Genomic DNA, 21,940 nt, shown 5'->3' on the forward strand with positions numbered 1-21,940 from the left:
AATACAGTGGCTATCAAAAATTGCTGAACTACAATATCATGTCAGGAAAAAAGGCTAAAAATGAAAGGGTTTTTTTTTGGCCATGTTGCTGAAAGCTGTTAGAAAAAAATGAGATGGCCTTCAGTTTCTCTTAGGAAGTAGAAGCAGCAGAAAGACTGGTACAGCAAAGAATGAATCAAGATGGTTCCTGTCAAATCACAATAGTTGAAAGGTGTGGATACATTAAAACATTAGAAAAAGAAAAGGGAAAAAAAAGAAAAGGAACGAGGAAATTTAATGAGGAAAAAAACCTGTAGCTAGAAAATAGTAAAGGCATTTTGGAAAAATACTAATATTTTTATTGTGGAGTAATAGCACTATGATATTCTTTACATGAGGCTAGATCCTGCTAAAGCTCAATATTTTAAAAATATGTAGCCAGAAGTGTAAATTTTTAGTGCCAATGAAAGTTTTCAGAATCAATATGCTTCTAAAATGGATGCCCACCACAAAAGTTAAAGCAAGTCTCTGCATTTCTAGTTGTGATAGGCTGATTTGCCCAAAATAGAATCATAGAATCATAGAGCTGGAAGAGACCACAAAGGCCACCCAGTCCAACCCCCTGCCACACAGGAACACAGAATTAAAGCACCTCCGACAGATGGCCATCCAGCCTCTGTTTAAAAACTTCCAAACAATGAGGCTCCACCACACTCCAAGGCAGCATATTCCACAGTTGAACAGCACTTACCATCAGGAAGCTTTAGATAGAATACATACTCCTGTAGCCTTCTTGCATGTCACTTCCTCTAAGAGAGTTGGCAAATTGTCCTCCACATTTTTCACTTCGGCTCCTAAAACCTAATGGTGAAGAATGTTGGCAACTGCAGTCCAACAACATTTAGAATGTCACAAATTGTCCACATCCCCTCCTATGCCAAAAAACATAATTTAAAGAGGCAAAAGAGTTACGCTAAAGCCACCCTGACCTGCTAAGATCTCAAAACAGGCTAAATTTTCTGCCACAAAACAATTGAAAGCTGGATAGGGAAAACATACCAGTGGATGGTGATTTCATTTGGGGTTAGGGATGCATGGCAATTTTGCTTCAACTGTTTTTTAAAAAAATAATTTACTGAAATTTATTACAAATGTCTTCATATTTGAAATGCTCCTTATCTTTAACTCCTATATAGTAGACAGGACTTGCCTACCAACACCACATCCTCATTACCATCTGATTCCATCATGAGATCTGCTTGGAGAAGGGACAGAGGCTAGAAGAGCTACATACTGTAAGAGATATCAACTTAGGATGCATAAGGGAAGAAGGGAGACAGACTCAGAGGTGGATAGTGAATTAGCCAAGCAAAAGAAGCTGAATGAGCCTCCATCCACATGGGGGATAATGGGACAAGACAGCTTGGGGAACGAGTGATGCAACTGTCGGAAGACGTGGAGAAGGGAGAAGGGAAAGCAAAATTGTTATTTAAATATAGTGAAGATTGGGAATATTTCTATTAGCAGTTATCACAGTTTCTATAGTATATTTTAAACTGAGAGCTGTCATAGCCATCTGTGGTTTGAAGGGGTCAGTTAGTAAACACATTCTCTTTTATAGCTTTTCAAAATATGGTAGCCAGTATGGTGTAGTGGTTTGAGTGTTGGACTACAACTCTGTGGGCCAGGTTTCAAATCCCACGGAAACCCAGATCGGTGACCTTAAGCAAGTCACACTCTCTCAGCCTCAAATGGAGGCAGAGGGAAACCTCTACTGAACAGATTTTGCCAAGAAAACCCCATGATAGGTTCACCTTACGGTCACTGTAAGCTGAAATGACATGAAGGCATGCAACAACAACTTAATGGGTCTACTGTAGCTGGGACTAATCAACAGTGTTCAAACTGTATAGTTCCCAGTAGGTGTCCCATCCAGATACTGACTAGCTCCAAACCTGTATCACAAATCCTCCAGCTCTCCTCAACATGATGTCCTTCAAATATTTTGGACTACAACTCTCATTAGCTTCAGAGAGCATTCACAATGGTCAGCATAATTCTTATCCTAAACATTTGGATGGATGAAGTAGCCTCATTCCATGCCACTGATAAATGTCTTGACATATTAACTTCTCCTAACCCACAGGTACCATGAGAGTGTGAAATGCATCATTTGTTTTCATGCAAACAATTCCATATGTGTTTGTCAGTATCCCCCAGTCAAGCTTATTATTCCAGGGAACAGTCTGTGCCAGGCTACTCCATGTTTGATCGTTAATTTTAATTTACAGTTCAAAAGAAGTGATAGCTTGGATATGCCAGTAAAAGAGAATCTAATCAATCCACAACCAAATAATAGATGCTAAATAAGAAATCTGAAAAGCTTCTAGCAAGTCTTCACTTGTTAGTAATTATTAGGCACATACTCTTAACAGCCACACTTTCTTGATTCTGTTGCAATCTCTGTATGTTGCCATTTTTTATTTTTGTTTTTGGCATAAGAGTTTCATGGGAATGAGTAAGAGATCCACTTGGGAATTTCCACAGTTCAAAGAGTGTTAGCCACCTAGATGACAGCATCATCACCTCAAAGAAATAAATCTCCGAAGACCTTCTTATTTAAAGAGGCCTTTAGCATTTAACTGGCATTGGGTGTACTTTGTCTTAATATGTAATATTTTAGCATGTTTTTAACTGTATGAAATTTAAGCTTTTAAGTGGATTGTTGATCATCACAGCACTCCCTTGGTGCAGCATGTACATGCACTGTGCCAAAGAAGTGCCAAAAAGCCACGGTGCCGGTAGTTATGGCACGCTTTCCACGGCACAAAAAGGAGCTGCTTTTTGTGCTGAAGAAAGGCCAGATTGGGGCCTTTGGCGCTAGGAAAGGGCTAGGAAATCCAGCTAGGAAAGGGGCAGTGCCCCTCCTGCCATTAGGGGCTGTCTGTACAACCCCCAAGTCTCCTTCTTTGAAGGTTTTTAAAGAGAGGCTGGATGATCATTTGTTGGGGGTGCTTTGGTCAAGGGACTGGATGACACTTGAGGTCTCTTCCAACTCAATGATTCTGTGATTCTGTAGATTTTTTTAAGGCTTTGCCTGCCAATGGAAGAGCAGCAAAGAGAGGGTCATTCAATCTTCCTTACAGAGGGAATTCCAAAGCCTAGGGGCAGCCACTGAGAAGGCCCTGACAAAAAGTACTTATGAAAATTGTAGGATACATGCAAAGGGCCTTAAATTAATGAAATAGATTCGTGGGCATCACTTTGGGCTCTGGATTACACATTATCTGCAGTCTGGAACCATATTTTGTTAAGATGATGAACCTACTTTATAATCCACAGCTTGTAAAGTGAGTCAAATCTAGCAGGAGGTAGGGGAGGAAAAGAGAAAGACAAAGATTTATTGCCCCAAACATTTTGTTGGCATTGTTAAAGCTAATTGAGGGAAACACATAAATGGTAAGTATTTCCTAGTCACCGAAGATGTACAATTGCATCATCTGGCAAGGTGGAAAATGAAGAAACTGTGTCAGGCTCTTCAACCAATCACCCCCACCCCACCCCATGTTTTCTTTCACTGATTGGGTAACATACTGAAATGAGTCAAACTCAAACGTATGTTATGAATAACAGAAATGCTATATAAGCAGGGAGCATATGGTAAACATTAGAAGTTAGGACCTGGCTTTGGAAACAGAAATTGCCAACTCAGGATGAAGGGAATCTGTGTCGTTCTGTTGTGTGCAACAGTGTCTTATGCAGTACCGATCCGGAATGAAAGAGAAAAGCTGCAACTCGTTGAGGTAATGCTGATTAAATGAAATCGTTCATTTTTTTAAAAAATTAAGCTTTTAGAAAGACTAACTGTTAGTTTTGTTTGGGGGGGGGAGGGTTCTGTGCATTTGGGAAGATGATATATATCTGGTTAGAAAAATGGGGGACCATCGTATGTGTGTTGTTTACCTTCAAGTCATTTCTTCTGACGTATGAGGATCCTATTACAGGATTTTATTGGCAAGTTTCTTCAGAGCACATTTGCCATTGCCTTCCCCTGAGGCTGAGAGAGTGTGACTTGCCCAAGGCCACCCAGAGGGTTCTCCTGGTCAATCTGGGATATGAACCCTTCTCTCCAGAATTGGGGTCCAACACTCAAACCACTACACCAGACTGGTTCTCTAGGGAGGAACATTAGTCACATGTTATGTTTATAGCACTGAAATGTATAACAGCTTGAAGATGCAGAGACCCTTCTGGAAGTTTTACAATGTATTCAAGGAATATTGTGAGCTTAGGGGAAGAAAATAGGATTGCTTGAAAGGGATCGGTTTTGGCAGGACATGTGTGATGAGGCAGCAGGAATAGAGGGATAACTTTGTTAATGAACTAAGGAAGACTCATAAATGTGAATCTTCACAATATAGTGGAACAGGTGACCCCCCTATGGAGAAACTGCTACTGATTTTGCACTATTTTGTGTTTGGCTTTTGGGGGAGAAGATGCCTGACAGGACATTTGGGTAGCTGGTACTCTGTTAGAATAGATGTATAAATGTATTGAACTCAGTATAATGTAACTTTCTATGGTCTTATGGTTCCTACGACTGCAAAACCCATTAACACCAAACAATATTGCCAATGGAGAATGATGATGGGAGTTGCAGTCCAACAATAATGGGAGGGTGAGAAGTTGCCCACCTCTTGTCTAGAAGGAAAGGAAAACTATGGGAAGAGAATTAGTAAAGAGGGAAGCTCCACTACTAAAGAGAGGAGCTAAAGTTCTCGAGGTTTGAAATAAACTGAATTTTTGGCAGAAGATTTTTAATTATTTGAGAATTAATTCAAATGCATATTAATTTTGTGTATAATTATAAGGAAGTATATACAAGTATAATGAGTTCTTTCTCTCTCTTCCTCCCTTTCTTTTCTTCTCTTTATCAGAAATACTTAGAAAACTATTATAACTTCACCTCAGATGGGAAACCAACCTTAAGATGGAAAACTAACAGCCCTATGGTTGAAAAAGTCAGAGAAATGCAACAGTTTATGGGACTAGAAGTGACTGGCAATTTAGATTATAATACACTGGAAATTATGCAGAAACCAAGATGTGGAAATCCAGATGTTGGACAGTTTGCTTTCTTTGCAGGACAACCCAAATGGGGAAAGAAAGACTTGACTTACAGGTAATGTTTCAAGCCCAGGATGATATCCTCACAATTCTTTGAGGAGTCAATTGTTAGAAATGGTAGACTACATCTCTTTTAATTTGTCTTTCACTCTTTTTGAAGGATATTGAACTATACACCAGACATGAAGAGACTTGACGTGGACAAAGACATTGAGAAAGCATTTAAAGTTTGGAGTCAGGTTTCACCACTGACGTTCAGACGGATTTCTCAAGGCGATGCTGATATAATGATCTCTTTTGGTGCAAGAGGTGAAGAAGTGACTGCATATTGTATGGGGATGAGAAGGGAAACATACTACCTTTGCTTTGGCATGATACATTAGATTCAGCAGGGAAAAGAAAGAGTAAAAAACATGAGGGCTGCTTCCACACCAGAGAAATAATGCAGTTTGACACTGCTTTAACTGTCATAGTGCCATCTTGTGAAATCCTGGGATTTTTAGTTTGTTGTGTCACCAGAGCTTTCTGACAGAGAAGGCAAAATATCTCACAAAACTACAAATTGCAGAATTCCATAGCATTGAGCCACAGGAGTTAAAGCAATGTCAAACTGCATTGATTCTGCAGTGTAGATGCAGCCAGCCAGAAGGAAATGACCAGTTAGAATGCCTGCAAGACCTTTTAACTGAGGATGTGAAAATTTCTCAGGGCTTCTCCAGAAGGGAAAGAAGTCTCTGGAAGCACTGAGAATTTCCAGGAGTTTTTTGTTCTGATTTCCCCCAGATATACATCCAAACTCTTTCTTGAAATATCCCAGGTTATCTTTCTTCCTCCCTCCCTTGTGCTTATCCTCCTCCTCCTCCTCTCACTGATTCTGTGTCACATCTAGACTCATTGAATATTTTAGGAATTGATTTTCACCAATTTCCACTGAGCCATCTTGATTATTATTCATGAGTTACATAATGCTCAAGTAATATTGCACTAATTAAACAATAGGATCATTTTATTTTGTTGCACTTAACAAATATATTTTTCATGTTCAGGGCACACACAATATGGAATAATGGTTTGCAAATTTGTGCTGGTCATTTCTGAATAAAGATTTTTAACTAGTCCTCCCTTTCAAGTTAGTTGTTGGGTGAAAAACATTCACCAGGGTGCAAACCCACTCTCAGTGGCTCTGAAAGTAATGAAAGTGTGCTCAGAGTTAGATAACCAAGATCAACTATTCTAATTTTTTCCATAGGGGTAGAATTCAAAGACATAGCTGTGTTAGTCTGGAATATCATTCTTTCATTCTTTATCATTCTTTCTCATGATAAAATCATAATTTCATTTTTTACTACAATTAGAGGTCTGTGTCAGTGCTGTTCAAATATTAGTTGACAGTAGGGACATTATCATACAAGGGAAATTGGAAGTATAATCCAATGGCAATCCGAACACAATCATGGAGTTTAACGTTATTGTGTGATAGACTACCACACACAATTTCAGGCAATGGGAAGTCAGTCCAAACGCAATCATGGGGTTTCACATTATTACGTGAGAGGTGAATCACATGCAGTTTTGGGCAATGGCAAGCTATTTTCAGGCAATGGGAAGTCAGTTTGAACGCAATTCGAATTCACGTAAATTCGCTGAACTAGCGAATTCACATGAATGCGTTCTGGCCCTACTTTCTTTTCATTCGAAATTAAGAGAAATTCCTCCTGTGTGATAAACTCCTAGGTTAATCCCACCTTCAGAACTTTAGAAAGCTCAAGAGAAGCTATACCAAAAATTTGTCACTAACAAATAATACATCAAGTGCTAAGATTCAGCTCGATGGCAAAACGAGAAATGTTTTTGTTTCTTCTTATATAGAACATGGAGATTTCAATCCTTTTGATGGACCTGGAGGCACTGTTGCCCATGCTTATGCCCCTAGCAGTGGTATTGGAGGAGATGCCCACTTTGACGAGGATGAAAAATGGAGTCATGGCTTAGATGGTAATTTTAAAAAATAGAAAACATAAGAACAGTTTTACTTGGTCATGTTGAAGATCTACTATTAAATGAAAGTATACATTTACTCAATGTTAAGATTAGAAAAGGTCTAGCAGATGATTACAATAATAAAGTTGTTAAATATAAGGGGGAAATGGGTTAAGGTAGAGTATGCAGAAATAAGGATAGGAAGATAAAATAACGAATTGAGAAAGAAAGAAAATAAATGAGAGAACTCCAGGTAGAAGGAAGTTAAAATCTTATGTTATATGTTTTTAGAATAGATGTCAACTATGTAGAATAAGTTGTTTTATGTTATATGTTTCATTAAGATGTATGTCCTCAAGTTATGTATACTGTCTTGTAATATAAGATTTAAAAATCATTATTAACAAAAAGAAGATCTACTATTAAGTGTTCTTTAGAGCTTGGAAGTAATAAGTTACACAGAGCATAGTTATTTATAACAAGCTACTTTTCTTGGCAACAAAAACTAATGAAATTACAATTCAAAAGTATGGTAACAAGTGGGAATGCTGTTATTGTAATGGTTCAAGGCAAGGGTGGGGAACTTTGATGGAGATGAAAAATGAACCATGAAATTTTGCCACTGAAAATTAAACAGAAGATTTAGCTGGATTAAAAAAACTATTTAGGAGCAACATGAAAGTAATAGCCTAAGTAGTAAGCAAGATTTATGGGCAAGATTCTGTTGGTGATGTATGCTGTTATAGACCTTGGTTCTGTTGGCATTTGAATGAAGTTGAACAAGGTATCCTGGACAACACTGTTAACTCCAGTGTATCAGGAGGCTTGTGAATGTGGTTCCATTCTCATGGCAACTAATCCAGGTTCATTCCAGCAATCCTGAAATACCCAGCAAAAGTGGAGCATACTTATGCTGGAAGCAGAGCCTGCTATTTTTCTTCTAGGTGTGGAAGAGCAGCCAGGACGCACTAGTGCACAGACCTGCATCATATCAGTGGCCAGGGAATAAACCCACACCTGGATGCTCCCTCTGTTCTTGTGTACAGTTGTGTACAGGAATGGAGACAAGGGAACTGCCTTCTCCCCTTCTAGTGAGGACATAAGTAGATGACTGGGGTCTTTTAAGGTGCTCACTAGATATATGTCTATCTAGGATTTCAGTTTGTGAATCTATATCATAATCCATTTCTTGCTTTTTCTTTTAGGTTCCAACCTGTTTTTTGTTGCTGCTCATGAATTTGGCCACTCACTGGGCCTCTACCACTCTAAAGATCCTAATGCTGTGATGTTCCCAGTGTATAGGCATCCTGAACACAGTCAACAAATCCTAGCTCAGGATGATATTCAAGGCATTCAGCACCTCTATGGTAATTTAGATACTATTTATAGCCTTAAAATATATTCTCAAGCATATGAAATGAAAGTGAACTGATATGGTTTTTCCTTCTGATTTTAATTTTTTTAATAAACAAAACATTTCCACAAGTACAACAAAGTAAATAAAAATAAACAATAAACATTAACCAATTTTCTTGCACCAACTTGGATTTAGCACTTTCAGAAAGGAAAAGAAAAAATCAGTTCAGTATATAGGTTCATATACAGCAAATATTTGTTAGAATAGGTTTTGTTGGGGTCATGCCATCGTGTGTGTGTGTGTGTGTGTGTGTCTTAGTATTGTTAGCAATCTCAGATAAAGATGAATAGACTCCATTGAGGAAGTCACAGTCCTGAACTTGCAGGACTTGAGCAGGGTGAAAACAGGGAAACATGGAGGTCTCTTATTCATAAGGTAACCATAAATTTAAGTCAGCTTGATGGTAATTAACAGCAGCAACAAGAAGACATCTCAAAACAGTTTCTTTCTCATTCTCTTTTTCTCTCCATGCATATGTCTATAGTCAGAGGCTGCTTCCAGATACTTGGTTTACCAAATCTTTATAATAAAATAATTTCTAACCTCTTATGTTCTTTATATACCTTGTGTAAATCAGGGGTGGGAACCTTGTGGCTCTTTAAATGTTATTGGATGTCAAGTCCCAGCAGCCTAAATGGCATAGTCAATGCTGAGGGATGCTAGTCCCAGTCTCAGTAGACCCACTACCTCTGTGAGATTTACCTTAGTGCTGATTTACCATTAGGAAATAATTGAATGGATTTGCTTGAATTGAGACTAGAAGCTGGATGTAGACCATTTCATCAGCACCTTTTAAAGTTAGAAAGATAATGTGTTAACTTAAGCAAAGAAGTAAATCAATAATTATGCAAGCAAGCTGATATGCAAAAAGGTGGTTTCAAGAATTGATTCTCTCTTGGAGCTCACGATTCATAGAAACATAGAATCATAGAGTTGGAAGAGACCACAAGGGTCATCCAGTCCAACCCCCTGCCATGCAGGAAATCCAAATCAAAGCATCCCCGACAGATGGCCATCCAGCCTCTGCTTAAAGACCTCCAAAGAAGGAGACTCCACTACACTCTGATTGGTCATGACCTTCAAGAGATCAATCTCCACTTGTGTCACCAGTCCAGTGATATCCTTGCTGTATGTCTGGGTGTCAGGTTCCCTACGGTTTCTTTGCCTTTGTTAGACAATGCACCATGTGCCCTCTATAAACCTTGCCCTCATACTACTGAGCCTGTATCATGCCACTTTTCCTGGATTACATTATTTTCTAGTATAGATTCTACCAAGAATGACCTCCCTGATCCTGCTAGTTATGAGTTCCTAAATGTTTTCTACCTCTAACTTAGGTGTGCCAACATTCTTTTAAAAATTATCCCCCATATTAGTGGCCTGGTGATGTCTTGGATGGAATTCATGCTTCCCATCAAAGCCAATAACAAAACCTATTATTAAGATTTACCAAAACTAAAAAAAAGTGACATCACTTACCAGTTATGCTCCCCTGTGCAAATCACATAACACAGTCTTGTCTAGCTAAGATTCATGTACCTCTCATGCATATTGTCTTTTCAAAATAGTTAGGGAATATCACTCCTGACTATTCAGACATTTGCCGAATGTGTTTATATGGCTATTCAGATCATGAAGGACCCTTTCTACTAATTTTGTGCTTCTCAATTTCTTTAGGTCCATCACTTAACCCACCTCAAGACCCACAGGAGGACGATGAGCCATTTGAACCTGTCCGGCCAACCCAACCTGCATTACCAACAGCTTGTGATCCTCATTTAACATTTGATGCTGTCACTCCTTTTCGGGGAGAAATATTATTCTTTAAAGACAAGTAAGTACCTAATCTTCAAGCACTATAAATCAGACAAGGAGTTTCACATTCTCTGTTCCCCATTGTTAGAGAACACTGAGAATTGCTCCCTTTCAATTGATAGAAAAACCCTGTTCAGCTGTTTCTCACTATGTTTCTAGAATACAGGAGTGGAAGACTGTCCTACCTCTTCAGCTGTTGCTGTCCTGAAATGGAAAGTAACACATCAGAAAAAGAGAGCTCCCTGTTCTCATGGAGGACCTCCACACAAACAGGAGCCATGATTTTTGCTCATATAGACAGCTTCCACATGGAAAGGAATTTCTCCTCTTCAGATGCATAGCTTTCCAACTAAGGGAAGAAACAGTTGAGCAGTGTAGCGTTAAATGCTTCCATGCTCCCATGTTCCAGAAAGTGTGGTGAGAAATATCTGAACAGTAGTAGAGCTGCCTATAGACCTGGAACTCCCAAATCTACTGACGACTGTCAAATAGGACATAATTGTAACTGAGGTACTAAATCTGTGTTTGGCTTTACCACTTCAGATTGCACATAGCTGGGGACTTTCATGATTGAATGTGTCTGAAAACAAATAAATCAAGTTTTTAAACAACTTGATATGCAGTGTATCTCATTTTCATATATTGACTTGTCATCTCCTCAGGGCCTTTGGCTTCAGTGCAAAAAAGTATGTTAGCTCATATTCCACCAAAATGGGTGGGATGGACATTAGGAACAACTAGCTTGCTCCATTGATTTCAGTGAGATCTAAATATGACCAACATTCTTTGCACAGTACCTTTGATGCCTGAAATAAAACTTTCCATGATCAAATCATCTCCTATTCCCCCATTCTCGCTTATGTTCCTATTGTACTCTGGTATTTCCAGAGCCTGCAAAGTGGCTTTTAAGACGAATGAATATAATAATATGCTGAAAACATCCACAACTGAGAAGTGGTATGATGGTCTATCAGGTCTTAACGGCTGCAGGTTGCCATTATACTCTTAAAAGTAACTTTCCAAGTTCTAGCTCCACGATATTAAGTCTTTTTCTTTTTCTATTTTTTAACTCCTCCTTTTTCTACATAACAGAAACATTGTCACTATATTCCACAAAAGCAAAAGAATATACTTTTCATAGGCATATAAAAATATATTAACAATATATATCAAGGGCAGGGCTTTAAAAGCTTTTTAGCTTTTAAGGTTTGTATAATTTCTTTATATTTTATATTTTAGTGCATAGCCATTTTAACTTGGAAAATTGTTTAATTGTTTTTTTTTATTTTTAATTTATACATTTTAATGGTTTTGTATTGTTTTTAAATTGATTTAAATTTTTGTTTGCTGCCTTGAGTCCCTAATTTGGGGAGAAAGGTGGGATGTAACTAAAATAATAATAATAATAATAATAATAATAATAATAATAATAATAATAATAATGTTTGTTACAGGTATTTCTGGCGAAAGCATCCTCAATATGCACAGATAGACTTTAGCTTAATTTCTCAGTTCTGGTCATTTTTACCAGCTGGTGCGGATGCGGTCTCCGAGAATAATGATAAAGATCAGACACTTCTCTTTAAAGGTAAATGCACAACTTTTTTTTTAAATACTGTTATGTATTTATCAATTTTGGCTTTTATCCCACTCCATGGGAAAAGATAACAGCAAAACAAAGTACAAAAAAATAAATGTAACTGGTTTGATAATAAACACTGCTATACTAAAAGGACTGAGAAACAGTCCTCAATCTGACATCCCCTTAGCATACCATAAGTACTCTCAGGAGATAAGCCACAGCAGCACCACACAACCCCTTTGCAGGATAGCAACATTGAATGGCACATCCACAAGGTACAACCACAAGGCAAAGTACATGATGCATTACTGCAATCTGCCATACAAATACTATGTATGGAATGTACAACCACTATGCAAAGTTACGTTGTAATGTATAGGATGGACAAACACAATCTTCTATGAACAGAACATGTCCACTGCACAATGGTAACCTTTTTGGCCCTCATGTATAGCATGACTTAAGCATGCATATGTTCTGAAGTGAAATCTGACCATAGTGTGTAATGTGTTTTGATTCAGACATAAACAAGTGGCACAGGTGAAGACATTGTGAATAGAGAGCGCAAGTTCCCAAACAGGTGCCTTCCTCTCTCTCATGATTCCTTTGTGGTTTCTTCTGTTGCATTTTTGAGTATTTTTTATTTCTTTCCATTTTGCTTATGTTTATATTTTTATTTTTGTTAAGTTTTTGGGATTCATACCTTCTTTGCCCGCAATGCAACCAATGAGATAAGATACAGGAAAATAAGCATCCATTTCTAATTGTTCTCTTCCCTCCTCATTTTCCCTTCAGCTCACTGATGCATTAAATTTTGTGTCTGATGTACTTAAACCATTTATGTGAGACTTCTACTACTCACATGCTCCCTGTGCCCCAAGAAATTCACTTTGTGCTTTTTCTTTGTTCTCCAATGTATTTTTTTTCTGGTGCAACCACTGATAAGTCCCAGCTAAAATACTTTCTCTCACCTGTTTCATTACAGGTAACCAGTTCTGGGTTGTGAGAGGTGAATACAAGCTTCCTGGGTATCCCAAGCGTATCCAAAGCCTTGGTTTGCCAAAAGATGTCAAGAGAATTGATGCAGCATTTTACAATGCTAATGAAAAACGAACATACTACTTTTCTTCTGATAAGTACTGGAGGTATGAAATAATACCAAAGGGGACTTGAAAAGAAGATGATGCTGTTAGGAAGTAGTACATACTGAATTGTGCTGTTGTTTGTTGTTAATAAGAATAGTGGTTAAGAATCTAGATCAGCTATTTAGTTAATAAATGTGGTATCCAGACCGGCGCAAAGCGCCAGCTTGGATATGTACTAGGGTTGCCTTGGGGCGTCCTTTCCAGATGCCCTGCAACCCTAGTACATTGTAATGGCGGCACCCTTTCTACATGGGCACCACCATTACGACATCACAGCAACACCACAGCCAAATGGCGCAGCACGGACGTGACGTCCTGGCATCACTGGAGGGCGCTTGTGGCACCCTTTCAGCAGCGCCAGAAGGAGCTCCATTTCAGAGCTCCTTTGGCCATGCCAGCGGAACAAAGAGAAAGGGACCAAGCGGCCCCTTTCTCCCTTTCCCCACCACTGTCCGGGTGTCCTTGGGGCATGAAGCCCCAAGGACACCCCTTTCCAAGCCATGGGGAAGTGGTATTTTGCCACTTCCCCGAGGCCAGGAAAAACGGAAGATTGGGGCCTCTGGGGCTGCCGCTGTGGCAGCTGAGGCCCGATCCATCAGGGAAAGGGGTGGGTGCAGGCCGCTCCAAAGGGGTGGTCTGTATCCCGTCTAAGTTTAGTTAAAGTTAACTAAGAAGCATCTCTGGTCCAGCCTCCTGCCATCCTGCATTGCCCCCCATGCACCTGACAGGGCCCTCTCCAGTTTTTGCTCTGGCAACCCTAAGGTCCAATATTCTTTCTTCCATGTGAAGAATGCTGGATTCTATGCCTAAGGAAAGGGAAACAGGAAACAATTTCCTTCCCCTCTCAAAGAAAATCCCTCTTCTGAAGTTGGACTGGCAGTTAAAACTCTTTCAGTACTGATGTTGGGATTACATCCCATGCTTCTCTTAAGGGGTGCAAGCACTCTTTGAAGATGAAGTGAGGTTGTCTGGACATAACATTACCCTGTTGTCTAAGAGAGTGGAACAATGATTGACTGGTGCTACATTCTCCATCATCTGCTGCCTCTGGCAACTATTCCACTCTCCCTAATGGTAGGGGTGGATTGGATTTGACCAGGTTTATGCTTTCTTGAAATAATGGAAGAAAACAAGGGTATGAGGCCAATGGCTCAGGGATTCACAGGTTAAACGTTCAAAGTGGTAGATTCTGGACCAAAACAAAAATGCCACAAAATTAACTGGTTTGTCTGCAAATTTCTTAATTCCTTGTTTCCTTAGTTATGATGAAAGAACCCAAACTATGGTCAAGAAACCCAGAAAGATCAGAGATGACTTCCCAGGTATTGGTGGGAAAGTTGATGCTGCCTTTCAGTATAATGGTAAGTAGCTTCTCTCTCAAGGAGAAATAAAGGGATTCTGGATGGGTGGAGCTTTTGCAATGTGACAGAATCAGGAAGTGCTGTCCTCCTGATACTGAATCCTTCTGTAATGTGAATCAAAGTCCCCAATGTTTTCTATTTTTATTTACCTATTTACAAACAGAGATTAAAAATTCTAGCCAAAGATGTAGAAAAGTTATGAAATGAGGTTTCCTTCTCATCTTATGTCAAGTTGTTTCCACAACTGAGCCTGTTGACTGTTAGCATTGGAAGACTTTATCGTGATGACCCAAGAAAACTGAGATAATCTGTTAGCAGGCATGTTCCCTCTTCTCTAGCCCTTTTCTGTTATTATGCCTGAACAGGGAATTCCCTTGTCGAAGCATTCTAGAGAGAACAGAGCTGTGCCTACAAGTTTCAGCCTCAAACATCTCTGGACCCATTCATTCCACAATGACCTTTCTGAATTGCACAGGAAGCTGTGAATGGAGCTTAGGAACATAAAGCTCCCTTATATTGAATCAGACTGTACTATCTGTTTAGTCTAGTCATCTCTGGCGTTGTCTGCATGGACCAAAAGGCCTAGGTTCACCCTGACCTTGTGTCATGATGACACAGGCCAAATCCCCAGGGGCAGGATCAGGCCAGATCCTGCCAGAAGAGATGTGGATCTGAAGGATCCAGCCAGATTCCAGGTCAACAGTCGATACTGATCAGTAATTTAACCCTGGTTTTCACCAGAGTTTCCTGGAAACTCTGTGACGATCCCCCACAATTTATATGTCCAAGGTTGTGAGTTCTATTGCAGGGGCTTTAAGGTTGACTCAGCTTTCTGTCCCTTTGTAGGTTGGTAAAATGAGAACCCAGCTTGTTGGGGGCAATTAGCTTACAGATTGTAAACCACTAGAGTGCTGAGTTCACTGATAAGTGGTATAGAAATGTACATACTATTGCTTTTTCCTGTTGAGGAGTGATGCTTTTTTGTATTCAAATTCAAAACGTTCTATCAAACCAACAATCAACCAAAACGGTAAGATAGTCTTGTTGATAATAATCAAGGCACACAAATTTGTAACAGTAAAAGCATTGTAATAATCAATAAGTCTATTTTTTTCAAACCAAACTTATCATGTTTTAATATTCATTTAAACCATGAACCGGAGTGTGTGCTGCATATCTGTGCTCTTTAGAATTATATTCTTTCATCCCATAATCTGGGAGATGAGCAGAAACATTGTGCTGACTTTGTGGAAACACAATCCACTGTTTGCCAGTAATTCTTTCTGCTGCATTTCAGTGTGACGTAGAAAGAGCACTGTAGCTTTATATTTGACAGAATCAGTAGCACAATCCTTGCCCCTTTACTATTCTGAAATAAGCAAAGCCAAGAAAGGAACAGATTTCCCCAAATGCCTATATTTATCAAAATGCTTCAGAAATGCAGATAATTCCTTCATAAGGGCCAGACTCATAAAACAGTCAGTAAGCTCTAGAAACAGCTGAGAAGATTCAAGCATGTTGGTCATTTTCATACAGACACTGTAGAAACTTTGGCCTGTTACAGACTGCCAAAATAAAGCTGCTTCGGGTCTCTTTGGAGGTATGCTATTTAAATGATGCATGCATCCTAAGAATCCAGAAACTGCACCAAAGCTGCACTCCAGTGCTTAGGAATGGAGTGTGGCTTTGGCGCGACCTCTGGACTCTTAGGACCCATGCATCATTTAAATAGCATGTCTCCAAAGAGACTCGAAGCAGCTTTATTTTGGCAGTCTGTAACAGTTTCTCTCTGGATAGTATTATTTGTTTTGTTTCCAGTAACTTCCCCCTCTCTCCTGTTCCCGTTCTGTCACCTCTCCCTACATTGCTCCTTAAATAGCATGGAAGAAACATAAACCATGAACCATTTCTCAGGAAGCAAATTTTGTGTTTGTGAAAGTTTCTAAACATTTTGCATTTTCATCCCTGCTGCCTTCCTTGCTTTGTTTTGTTTTGTCTTGTCTTGTATTTCCTGCAGTGTATTTTTGTGTGTATGGGTATGTGCCTTCAAGTCACTTGTCAACTTATGGCAACCCCATAAACTTAACTCAGAGATCGCTTTGCAAGTTCCTTCCTTTGAAATACTGTCTACAGCATCTGAGATTCATTGACAGTTTCCCATCCAGGTATTAGCCGGGCTGACCCTGCTTAGCTTTCCAGACCACATGAAATCTGATGTCTTTAGGGTATTCAGGACTTGTGTATTTCTTACAATATATATATTTTACTCCTTTGACTTTGCTTTGTTCTTTTATCCCCTCCTAGACTTATTGTACTTCTTCCGGGGAACAAACCAATATGAGTTTGACCCTAACACCAAGAGAGTTACTCAAATGAAGAAGGCCAATAGCTGGTTTTCATGCTGAGAAGATTCAACCATTGGAAATATGGAGAACTCTGTTGTAAAATAACTACTGTTGAATGTCTAACACTGTCACTGGTCCTTTGTAAATGCTCCCTATTAGGCTGTGAGCTGTAATGCTAATTATTTTTATATATTTTCTATGCATATGGCAATTATTTTTAATAACTGAGGGTCAAATTGGACTATATGTTTAGCTAATGTTTGGGGGCAGTGCTCCATCAGTTGACAGAAGACATCTTACTATCTTAGAACAATCTTTCCCATATACAGTGGCTTAAAATTAATTTGCTTTGTTTTGTAGTTAGTCACAGGGGTGGTAAGCAAGAGCTTGGTTTACAAATCCAATTGCTCAGGTATGAAGTGCTGAAGAAATTGTGTTGCTGAGCAGAAGAGTGCCATCAACCTTTATCATCTGTAGTTTGACTCTACGGGTGTAGTCCTGTTCTTACTATCATGAGAAAAAGCTCCATTGTAGTAGTTTACTCTTGAGCAGACATGTAAGTAAATAAGTGCCTTAGAGGTTCCAAAGATAATGAATTAAAGAGAAACCCAATGAGGCCACAAAATCCACTGGGTGACCTTAGGCAAGTCACATGCTCTCAGCCTCAGAGGAAGGTATTGGCAAACCTCCCGTGAACAAATCTTGCCAAGAAAACCCCATGATAGGTTCACCTTATGGTTGCCATAAATCAGACTTAAAGGCACATAACAACAACAACCACATTATGCAAGTGTTTTCATATCAGATCAAACTTCACAAGATTTTGAGATGATCAAAACAGTTCCTCTACCAGGACTAAAAGTTTTTGTGTGCTCCTCAGCACTTTTGTCAAAGACCATTGGTCTAACAAGAAAGATCTTATGAGCCATTTTGAGTCCAGTGTTTCCCAGAAAGGTCTGTTGATTTCAGTGGAGTTCTACCAAGGCGAAACAACACTTTTTAGGACTTCAGCATAAATGTTTGTATATATGAGCTTTGTATATAAAACTTTTGTAATATTCTTATAACGTTACTCTGTATGTTAATCACTGGTAATTTATTATATGTATATCTGGAGATCATCAATATGAGGATTAGATTTTGCACAGATATTTGTTTGAATTTGCATGGGTCACATTTCATGGATGTTGCTCTGACAACTTGTATAACATGTTATGTTGAAAAAACATGTTATGTTAACAATCAATAAAATAAATTTTACTTTAACTTATCATTAGCTTTCTTGTAGTTCTTCTATGATTAATGGTGAACTAGAGGTTTTTAGTAGTAGAGGGTTTGTAACAGACTGGCTAAATAATGAACATGACTAGACAATTTTGGCCAAAGAGAACCTTTACCTTTACCTTTAGAGGGGTTTGAATCAAAATGATAGACTTCAAATATAAATAGATTCCACTACTCTCCTTTTACACCATCTGTGGTATGCAGCATTCAATCTGCAGATGTCAAGACTGGAGGTGTTCAAATATATGAACTGGGATGTGAGGGCGATCTGGCTGAGACATCTGTCACCCCATTGATCGCCAGGGTTGATTCGGCTGATCTGGCTGGCTAGGCGGGTGTCCCCTTCCTCCCTCACCGCTCCATGTGCGTCCCTCCCGAAGCTGCGCGCTCGGTGGAAGAGGACGACCGTACCGTTCTTCGGTCAAGGGTATACGATAGCTGCGCTCCCCTGCTAGAACCTCCAAAATATATATATATATATATGAACTGTTGTCATGAAAAACAGATTTATTTTTTTTTCTCCACAAGTGGGAGTAGATCTGATGGGCTTAAGTTACAGGAATGTAGATTTTGACTGAACATTGGGAGAACTGTATTAAATGTAAGAATGGTACAACAATGGAAACAATTACCAGCCAGCCATCAGGGATGCTCTAGCTCTGAATGTCATAGATGGAGAAGAGAGATGAAATATATGGTATACTAAGCCTCCTCCAACTCAAGAACTCTAGGACCATTCATTAACATGCTTATTACTTGCTACAATGAAGTCTTGTTGTGTGAAGAAGGCTTCCCAGATAAAATTTAGAAGCACCATTATCCTGGAGTCTTCAATACCCTAACGGCACCAGATTCAGTCTGATCTTGGAAGCTAAGCCCTGGTTAGTACTTGGATTGGCAACCACAAATAAATACTAAGTGCTATACACTATATTTCAGAGGAAGGAACTGGCAAAACCACCTCTGAATATACCTTGCCTAAGAAAACCCTATGAAATTCATGGGATCACTATATGTCAACAAGCAACTTTAAGGCACACACACACACACACACACACACATTCCTTATCCTGGGGTGGGCACCAGTCCCACTAGTGAGACTCAGGTGAGTGTCCTCAAAAAGACCTCAACCTCAAGTAAACATATATTCATGGAGATATGCTGTGTCAGTTAGCAAGTATTTGACTCTTCAGTAACACTGGCTGATTCATGGAATTTTTAAAGGAGATTCAGGCTAATGTTGTTGTCATCACTTTAAGGCCCTCTTGAGTTTTCTCTGTTTTTTTCTCTCTCCCCCTTCCCTTTTGCTGGGAAATATCTGTTAAGGAAAATAAGATGGAATAATGGCACAACATCTTCTGATTTTTAATATGCAGCTAGGTGCTCTCCATCTGCTGAGTCCTAAATACCCTAATGACATCAGAACCTATCTAAACATGTTAAGCACGGTCAGCCCTGTACTTAGTACTTGGATGGAAGACCACCAATGAACACCAGGTACTGGGGGCTATGTTTTGGAGGAAGGAACTGGCAAAACCACCTCTGAATATTCCTTACCTCAGAAAGCCTATGAAATTCATGAGGTCACCATGAGTTAACAGGCAACTTGAAGGCACATATACGCACAGCCCTCCATCTGGAAACATCTTAAAATGGGCTAAAAGTGTTACCATCTATAGAAGAATTGCTTCTGTATCTACTGAAGACTTTTGTATCAAGGGAATAGGTGTCTTTCTACCTGAAAAGCTCGCTGACTCCCAGTATGTTCCACTTCTATTCACTGAAAGTTTTCAACAGCAAAATAGTCTGAAGAACCATCAGTTGTGAAACCAGAAGCTACCCAGGTCAACTGATGTAACATATTTGTTAACATATGCATAACATTTTGCCTAGCGTTTTCTTTAGTGACTAGAAATGATTTTATTATACTTCATAAACAAATATTTTCAAATCCATTAGGCTTGGATAAAACGCTAGAACATTTGTCCCAGAAAGATGTTCTGCTTTCAGCATATAGTTTCAAGTAATGATTTATTGGCCACTTCTGTGCTAGAAGTCATCCACTACAGAGTTATTTCTCCCTAGAAGGAAATGTGCAATACTGAGGTATGGCCAGATTTGCAAGAGCAACTTGCCTTCAACTTCCCATTTCTCAGTGATATTTGTGCTGATAATCAAATGCATCTGTTGGTACTGATTTCATTGACTTATTAAGTTTAGATGCTGTGGAAATGAGTGTTAGAAAATGACCACAAATGTTTCATTGTATGCTATCATTTAATAATCGGGCACACTATTTCCATCTCTCCATCCCCGCAGGAAAATAAATATACTTTTAAATAGTTTAAATGGGAAGTCCTATTTTCTGAATATGCCCAGTTCTTGTCAGTTGATCTAAGAACAGTCCATAGATTCTAGAGTCGAGCTCAGATTTCTTAATTTTTTCTAGCCATGTTTCTTGTTTGTTTGTTTGTTTGTTTACTTTCCATCACCTCCGTGTTGTTGCTGTGTGCCTTCAAGTTGTTTCCTACTTATGGCGTCTCTATGGAGAGTCTATCATGGGGTTTTCTTGACAAGTTTCTTCAGGAAACAGTCAACCAATCAGAAGCAAGATTAACCAGATGTCTGAATGTGGGACTCAGCAGTCCAATATGACTTTCTAAGTTTTCAGCCTGGTCCTTCTGCACAGCATTAAACCATCATCCCAAGGCCAACTCCCTCATTCAGCTTTGGAGTGGCATCTCACTCCTCTCCTCTATGGTGTTGACATTCGTATCTGGACTGGCTTTCTAGAGGAGTACCATTGGTGTTGTTTTGTCACAACCTTGGCGGCTTCAGCATGAGACTAGATAAAATGAGAGAAAATGGGTCTGAGTACCCATCACCCATAATTAATAGGGGTCCTTTTGGGGTGAGACTCATAGAGGCAAACCCAGCTTTGGACATGGTCTTGCCATAGACCCAGCTGACTGAAAAAAAGCCATACTGTGGCTTTCATGCATGTGGAATCTCAGTACTGTTACACCTAGGTTCCCTCCAACAAGCAATCTGGTGAGGTGGTGCATGTGGGATCCCAGTCAGCCTGATTAGCTGACTGGTGGAGTGCCTGCTTTCAGCATCTGTGCCCCATGCTAAGCCAACCTTTTTCAGCCATGATCAATAAAAGTGGTGGCCCGTTTACTCCAAGTTCAACATGTCAGTCTTCTTTGGCATGCTCTCCCCTCTGAAATGTACACACATGGACATACATACATACATACACACACAAAGAGAAAGATGTCTTTCTAATTTATCTGGTGGAAAATTCCATGAGGCTATTTGATGAGACCTGCAGGTTTGGACTAGGCAGTTCAAATACACTGTAGTTGCCAGAATTTTAGCTCTAAAACTGAGCCCTAAAAATGCCCTTGGAGTAAAAGAATGCATGCGTTCATTGGGAATAATCAGTGCAGTTCCAGTTTAGGAGTACACAACCTTTTTCTATAGAATGCTTTCCAAAAACAAAAAAACTCAGTGCCAAGGATAACACAACACAATCCCTCTAGGAATATCAAGCACGGGATTTAGCAGATCAGCAGCAGAATAAGGAACCAGTGTTACACAGTGGTTTGAGTGTTGGACTATGACTCCAGAGACCAGAGTTCAATTGCCAGCTCAGCCATGAAACCTACTGGGTAATCTTGGGCATGTCACATTCTCTCAGCCTCAGAGGAAGGCAATGGCAAACCTCCTCTGAAGAAATCTGGCCAAGAAAACCCCATGACAGGGTCACTTTGGAGTCACCACAAATGGGAAATGACTTAAAGACACACAATAATAACAAGAGAGGGGTGAATTGTGCCCATAAGAAGCTATCAGTTCCAGGTAATCTATTTGTTCAAGAAACAGATTTTGGGCTTCTACAA

The 21,940-nt window shown here is 39.4% G+C and overlaps 1 protein-coding gene across 1 annotated transcript; it reads left to right on the top strand.

Moving 5' to 3' along the window:
* Positions 1-3,674: 3,674 nt before the first annotated feature.
* On the top strand, positions 3,675-16,811 carry LOC149320006 (stromelysin-1-like). The gene is made up of 10 exons (XM_089508250.1): positions 3,675-3,782; positions 4,917-5,161; positions 5,267-5,415; positions 6,976-7,101; positions 8,292-8,453; positions 10,181-10,337; positions 11,773-11,906; positions 12,886-13,045; positions 14,306-14,406; positions 16,711-16,811. The coding sequence occupies exons 1-10, from the start codon at positions 3,693-3,695 to the stop codon at positions 16,809-16,811; spliced, it is 1,425 nt and encodes a 474-aa protein (XP_089364376.1). The 5' UTR covers positions 3,675-3,692.
* Positions 16,812-21,940: the final 5,129 nt, after the last annotated feature.

The sequence above is a fragment of the Sceloporus occidentalis genome, unplaced genomic scaffold (assembly GCF_023333645.1).
Source record: "Sceloporus occidentalis isolate IW3139 unplaced genomic scaffold, rSceOcc1.0.p SCAF_2, whole genome shotgun sequence".
NCBI classification, from domain to species: Eukaryota; Metazoa; Chordata; class Lepidosauria; order Squamata; family Phrynosomatidae; genus Sceloporus; species Sceloporus occidentalis.